The sequence below is a fragment of the Tupaia chinensis genome, unplaced genomic scaffold (genome assembly GCF_000334495.1).
Source record: "Tupaia chinensis unplaced genomic scaffold, TupChi_1.0 Scaffold144247_1, whole genome shotgun sequence".
Classification (NCBI taxonomy): Eukaryota; Metazoa; Chordata; class Mammalia; order Scandentia; family Tupaiidae; genus Tupaia; species Tupaia belangeri.
Window position 1 is genome coordinate 339,091 of NW_006204105.1, and position 7,725 is coordinate 346,815.

The following is a 7,725-nucleotide window of genomic DNA, read 5'->3' on the forward strand; positions in this document are numbered from 1 at the left end:
GAGATAAGAGTTTATAATATGAAAAAATCTGTGGATATTAGCATTGGTACAGTTAGAGATAGGTAAAATTGCATAAGACAATAGCCCAGTAGGAAGAGATTGAAAAAGAACACTTTTGCTCATACACTGTGAGCTCTTATAATATCATAGTACTGTACTGTTCACAAATAAGTCTTTAAAAAAGCAAAACTAAGAAAGAATGGGAAAGAGATATGTAAAAGTGAAGCCATGATAAAGACAGATATTTGGTGACTTAGAGGCATCATAGAGAACTTGATTATAGCCTTAAAAAAAAAGAACTCATTCTATTTCATTCATTCTGTCATTTCTGTACAATTTTAGAGTTTTTCACTATTATCTAGCTTTATGCAATGGGTAAGGGTTATAATAAATACGTAAATTGAAACACCAAGGGCAATCAAATAATTGATAGATTTGTATTTAAGCCTGTTTGTGTGTAAAATTATTGAATGTGCATATATTCCCCACATTCCATGTTATTATCAATATGTGTAGACTTATTCTTTTTTCTAATTGTTTTGTATTCTCTTACTTCTATTTGTCTCTCTTAACTTAACTGGTAGAGTAGTCCCTTAAGTATTTCTTGAAGAGCCAATTTTGTTTTGATGAATTATTTCAGCACTTGTTTATCTGGGAATGATTTTATTTCTCCTTCCCACTTAAATGATGATCTTTCTACTTATAGCACTCTTTGCTGAAATTAGTTTTCTTACAGAGTTTAAAAAATGTCTTCTCATTCTTTTCTTGCCCTCATTGAGTCAACTTGGAGATTCACTGTTACTCTAATGGAATAACCTTTGTAAGTAATGGCATTAGTTCCAAATTTAGAATTTTATCTTTGTTTTTGATCTTTTACCATTTTGGCTATGATACGCCTTGGGGAGGATCTTTTTATGTTATGTCTATTTGGTGTCCTCTGTATTTCCTAGATAGGGTTATCAGTATGCCTCTCTAAATTTGGAAAGTGTTTTAACTATTACATTATGAAAGATATTTCCTATGATTTTACCTGTCTCTTCAACTTCTGGAATTCCTATTATACAGATATTTGGCCATTTCTTGGTGTCTCGGATTTTCCACGTATTGTCCTCATTTTTAATGGTTATTCTTCTATTAGTTCAGTTGCTTTAACTAAAATGGAGGTTTTGTCTTCAAGGTCAGAGATCCTTCTGCCTGGTCTAATCTGTGGTTGAAACTTTTGAGGGTGGTTCCTATTCTCTGCAATGAACTTTTTATCTCCAGAAGTTCTGTTTGATAATTTTTCAGTTTGTCTATCTCTTTATGGATCTCCTCCTTTATGTTATGGAAGGATGATCTCACCTCCTGCAATCGGTTCTTTGTTTTTTTCTTGCAGCTTGTTGAGAATTGTTACAATAAATATTCTGAACCCTTTTCTGATGTTTCTGTGATTTCTTCTATTTTGCCATAGAGTGGTCACCACCACATCCAGATTTCTTCTATTTTAACCATTATGGCTGAGTAGTGATAATCCATTGATTTTATTGTAATTTAAGATTTACATATAATCATTACAGATCCTTGTAGGGTGCAGAATGGTCTTTAATAATGTGTAATAAACAAATAGAGAAGAATATGCATATTCACCACCTCCAACATTTAGCATTATGTTGTGAACATTTGAACCTTGCTGCAATGGCTGTTTTACAACTATATACTGAATTGTCTATGGCATTCTTTACTATGAGGTGCAGTTCTAAAGAAAAATAGATTGATTAAAAATCAGGCAACAAACAATCCCATAAATTAACAAAGACAATCTTAACATAGCCAATGAAAGGAGATTTTCCAATTTCCATGTAGAGGACTGTGGGAGATAAGAGTTTATAATATGAAACAATCTGTGGATATTAGCATTGGTACAGTTAGAGATAGGTAAAATTGCATAAGACAATAGCCCAGTAGGAAGAGATTGAAAAAGAACACTTTTGCTCATACACTGTGAGCTCTTATAATATCATAGTACTGTACTGTTCACAAATAAGTCTTTAAAAAAGCAAAACTAAGAAAGAATGGGAAAGAGATATGTAAAAGTGAAGCCATGATAAAGACAGATATTTGGTGACTTAGAGGCATCATAGAGAACTTGATTATAGCCTTAAAAAAAAAGAACTCATTCTATTTCATTCATTCTGTCATTTCTGTACAATTTTAGAGTTTTTCACTATTATCTAGCTTTATGCAATGGGTAAGGGTTATAATAAATACGTAAATTGAAACTCAGGAAGACAAAGGTCAATCAAATAATTGATAGATTTGTATTTAAGCCTGTTTGTGTGTAAAATTATTGAATGTGCATATATTCCCCACATTCCATGTTATTATCAATATGTGTAGACTTATTCTTTTTTCTAATTGTTTTGTATTCTCTTACTTCTATTTGTCTCTCTTAACTTAACTGGTAGAGTAGTCCCTTAAGTATTTCTTGAAGAGCCAATTTTGTTTTGATGAATTATTTCAGCACTTGTTTATCTGGGAATGATTTTATTTCTCCTTCCCACTTAAATGATGATCTTTCTACTTATAGCACTCTTTGCTGAAATTAGTTTTCTTACAGAGTTTAAAAAATGTCTTCTCATTCTTTTCTTGCCCTCATTGAGTCAACTTGGAGATTCACTGTTACTCTAATGGAATAACCTTTGTAAGTAATGGCATTAGTTCCAAATTTAGAATTTTATCTTTGTTTTTGATCTTTTACCATTTTGGCTATGATACGCCTTGGGGAGGATCTTTTTATGTTATGTCTATTTGGTGTCCTCTGTATTTCCTAGATAGGGTTATCAGTATGCCTCTCTAAATTTGGAAAGTGTTTTAACTATTACATTATGAAAGATATTTCCTATGATTTTACCTGTCTCTTCAACTTCTGGAATTCCTATTATACAGATATTTGGCCATTTCTTGGTGTCTCGGATTTTCCACGTATTGTCCTCATTTTTAATGGTTATTCTTCTATTAGTTCAGTTGCTTTAACTAAAATGGAGGTTTTGTCTTCAAGGTCAGAGATCCTTCTGCCTGGTCTAATCTGTGGTTGAAACTTTTGAGGGTGGTTCCTATTCTCTGCAATGAACTTTTTATCTCCAGAAGTTCTGTTTGATAATTTTTCAGTTTGTCTATCTCTTTATGGATCTCCTCCTTTATGTTATGGAAGGATGATCTCACCTCCTGCAATCGGTTCTTTGTTTTTTTCTTGCAGCTTGTTGAGAATTGTTACAATAAATATTCTGAACCCTTTTCTGATGTTTCTGTGATTTCTTCTATTTTGCCATAGAGTGGTCACCACCACATCCAGATTTCTTCTATTTTAACCATTATGGCTGAGTAGTGATAATCCATTGATGAGGAGCGATTTTCTGATTTTCTCCTATTTGGGGGTTCTGTTTTGATTTTTAGTCATTGGGTGGCATACTCACTTCTTCCTGCCTTCTTGTTTCTGTAACTCTGTGCTCCTGTACTTCTCTCTGATATGTATAAGATCTGTGCCAATTTCCTTCCTCTATTGTGTGTGGGAATGTGGAGTGCACAGTAGTAGTTTAGGGTTCAGGCTAGCAGAAGAGAGTTTTGCTCAAAGGGAGTTATGGAGAAAAAAATTCCTCCAGAGCCTCCTATGTCCCAATGTTTGATTCTTGTATACTCAAATCTAACTGTTTCCAATGTGGATGGAGGTTGCACTGACAGAAAGTAGGGTGGAAGATTACTTGGTAGAGTGTGCAGGGGCTCCACACAGGCTAGAGAGCCCTCTTCTGCCACAGCAGGCTGACAGTGGGGGAGGGACAGGAGGCAGGTCCCTGCTGATGAGCTCAAGCCAAGTGGCTTAGCTTGGGCCTGCCTGTTGGTCCTGGATGGGTGAGGAGCAGTGGCTCCTACCTTCTGTCTCTGGGCTTGCAGGGTCTCCCTGTTGCTCCTTTTCTCCCTGGGATTCCAAGAGCCAGATGTTGGTTCTTCATGGCCAGAGAGCCCTCCTCCTTGACAGCAGGTTGGGCAGTGATCCCTGATCAGATCATGAGTTCTAGCTGAGTGGCTGGACTTGGACCTGCCTGTTGGTCCTTCTACATCTGGGATTGCAGGGTCTCCAGCTTTTTAAAAACAAATCAACATTAATAAGACTTGTGGTTTTATTAGCTACATCATTACATCTATTAGACATAAATGTAGTAAAATCTTCCTTTAAAAAGTTAGAAGAAAATATGGAGCAGCTCTTTCATATTATATTCATATACCTTCTCTAATTGGTCACTATTCTTCCCAAGGACAAAAGTCACTTCATCCTGGCCAAATTTTGTGCACCTCTATATTACCTCTTCTGATATAAAGGTCAGATGGAAGAGAGGGTCCAAGGTGCTGCCTGGACAACCAGCAGCCAGCAGTGTCCTGGCTCAGAGACAGATAAGGGGAGAGATTCCTGTTACTTAAAGCCACTCTGTGGGCAGTGAGGGGAGGGCTCCAAATCCCTGCAAGACAGAGGTGTGGCCCATTCCTGGGTTACCCAGTCCACCTGGTGCTCCCTATGCTCTCTCCTGGATGTGACTTCATTTCTCATTTCTTATTTCCTTCTACTGTTCCTGGAGATTCAACCTGTTATTTGGGTCCATTTTCTGTTCCTAATACAGCCTTCCTCCAGCCACCTCTGTAATTGCTAAAAATACATGATTTTTTTAATACTTATAAGTCCTCAGAAATTATATACATTTTTTTTTTTTTGGAGAGATTTTCACTGTAGGGCGCGTGCGCTCGCCAGACAGACAGAGAGAGACATAGAGACAGAAAGTGAGAAATCACCCCCCAGGGGGGATGGTCACGCCGCAATCCCTTCTCCTCCATTCTCCTCTTGGGATCTTGGGCATGCACGCACACGCGCCCGGCGTGAGTTTCAAGCCACCAGGTCCGGGACACAAACCGCAGTCGACTACGTGGGAGTCCAGCGACATAGCCATTACGCTAACTGCTGGTTCTACATATTTTAAGCTTCTAAAAATCAGTTAAGATAAGCAAGATATGGACAAACAGATGGCATAATGTTTACGCTGTTGGACTCCCACATGGTTGACCACGGTTGAAGTCCCAGACACATCGGCCTAAAACTCACAGCCAGTGGGTGTGCATGCATGGCCAGTATCCAAGAGAAGAAAGGAGGAGAAGGGATTACAGTGTGGCTGTGTTCTCAGAGGGGTGACTTCTTGCTTTCTGTTTCTCTCTTTCATTCTGTTGAGCACACATACCATATAGCAAGAAATCTCTCTAAGAAGAAAACAAATAAAAAAATCTTTTGAAGGATATGCAAGATAATAAATATACATTCATACTGTCTTATGTAATTATAAAATCACTTCCAGTGGTGTCCTATGTCTTGGTCTGTGCATCCAAGTGACCATCTTAGGTTACTTGTTTTTAGAGCTGTATTTCTTTTTTAAGGTGAGACTTGCATGAATTTTCCTAAATTTTTGTTCATCTACAATGCCTTATTTTTATTTATTTATTTATTTGGACAGGTTTTCGCTACAGGGCGTGTGTGCTCACCAGACAGACAGAGAGAGGCACAGAGATAGAAAGCGAGAAATCACCCCCCAGGGGGGACGGTCACGTCACAATCCCTTCTCCTCCATTCTCCGCTCAGAATCTTGGGCACGCATGCACACGCACCCGGCATGAGTTTTAAGCCACCGGGTCCGGGACGTGAACCGCGGTCGACTACGTGGGAGTCCAGCGACATAGACGTTACGCTAACTGCTGGTTCCCGTGATTTTTTTACTTGTGAGAATAATTTGCAAGATGTAAGATCTTGGCTGGCAGTGTTTTATATTTGGGGACTTAAAAAAAAGAACTAGGGGCAAGCAGATAGTGTGGTGGTTAAGGCACTGGACTCCTACACGGTTGACCTAATTTGAGTACCAGACCTGCTGGCTTAAAACTCATGCCGAGCACATGTGTGCATGTCCAAACTCCAAAGGGAGAATGGAGTAGAAAGGATTATGGTGTAGCTGTCCCCTGGAGGATGATTTCTTACTTTTCTTTTCTGTCCTTCTGTCTCTGGTGAGCAAATGTGCCTTATGGGGAAAAAAAAACTAAAAATAAAAACAGAAGAAAAAAATAAAAGGAGTTAAAAGACCTCAGAAAACAAAAATACAAAATCTAAGAAACGCACACAGATATATCCCCAAAAGTGTGTTTGAAATGAGCAACATGGTCATGGTGACAAAATAATAATAGAAGGAACTTGGTTAGAGGCTGCAGGACGAAGCGCAGTTGTGTACTGTGTGTATCTGTGGGGCAGGTGCCCGTGGCCAAAAATAATAAGTGACATGTTTATTAGAGGATCAGAATGACATGTGAGAAATTTGCCTTGTGGAACTCAAATAGGCTGGGAGCTGTGGCCTATGTGAGACTCAGAGGTTTACATGAATAAAGCTGAACACTTTAAATTGACTATGAAAACGGAATTCTAATGTTGCAGCCCAAGTTAAGCACAAGGTCAAGATGAAGTTCAGTTAGAATAAAGATGTGAAGTCAGAGAAACACCGCCGGCCATTGATTGGACTCGTTCTCTAATGCTGTATGAAATAACAGTCTGGTGAAAAGAAGCAACACACGGGACTGAGGAATGGGGGAGGCACAACACAGCCCCACAGGAGCCTGATATGTCACAGCAAAGCAAGCTGTCATTACTGACAGCTCATAGCCAGCCCTCAGTGCCCCTGGGAGAGAGGTGTCCTTCCTGTCCCCCAAACATGCATCTGATAAAATATATGGGAGGAGGTGTAAGAATCACTCTGTATTCTGCTTCCTAGCTCTAGGACTATGGCTCAGAGCTGTGTGTCCCTGAGGACAGGACACTTTGTATACAGGGTCTGGTAGAGCTGGTGTTTACCTTCTTCCCATGGAGGTGCCTATGGTCTAGTTCTGACCTGGAAAAGTAGAGTCACTGGGGAACAGCTGTGAGGCCAGAATGGATTCCTCGAACCCGTAGGGAGATACATTAGTAAACTTCATAGAGTATTCTACTCTAAGGTTGGGCTATTGGGATATAGTTGTTCTCTTAACAAGTACTAAGCCATTCAACCCACTGGGCCAAAGTTACCTGGGAAAATGAGCTCATGCTTGGAAAAGTTTGGAACCCAGCTGTTCCTCTTCTGTTCCCTAGGAATTAAGTGAATCAGTGTTCCCTTTGGTTGCTCCCTTTCCTATCATCACAAGGTCTGGGCTTGTTCATCTATAGTTGACATAAAAATTATGGGCCTGGAGGGAGGTTAACTAATGTCATTGCTTTTTTATAATTACACCATGGCGTCACATCTTACCTACATGAACTCACTGCAGAGACCTAGCTGGGTGAGTGTCTGTCATCAGCATCATTAACAGTGAAATCTCAAGGTTCAGGTGAGTGGTGGGTTAAGGAAGAAGAATTTCCTCAAAGAAGTGCTGGCAGAGCTCTCTTCACATAATTTCAGTGTGATGTCTCAGGGAATCAGAGCTAAATACAATAGATGTTTCTATATTAAATGATCAAGTTCATCAATCTTATGAGGATGTCAGTTTATTGATATGGAAAATATTTGATAATTTTTAATATTTCATTTTAATTGATTTTGTATTTCATTTTCTCTTATTTTGTTAATTTTTCCCAATGAAACTTACTGACGGTATTTAGGTAAAGATAGATATTTTAACTTGAAGAAAATCCAGTTCAGC

General features: G+C 38.8%; 1 protein-coding gene across 1 annotated transcript in view; it reads left to right on the forward strand.

Annotated features, from left to right (window-relative positions):
* The first annotated feature begins 7,317 nt into the window (after window positions 1-7,317).
* LOC102477996 (vomeronasal type-1 receptor 90-like) overlaps window positions 7,318-7,725 on the forward strand; it is an 11,195-nt gene continuing 10,787 nt past the window's right edge. Inside the window, exon 1 of the mRNA XM_014583291.2 lies at window positions 7,318-7,365. Coding sequence (XP_014438777.2) covers window positions 7,318-7,365 — 48 coding nt within the window. The remainder of the gene's footprint in view (window positions 7,366-7,725) is intronic.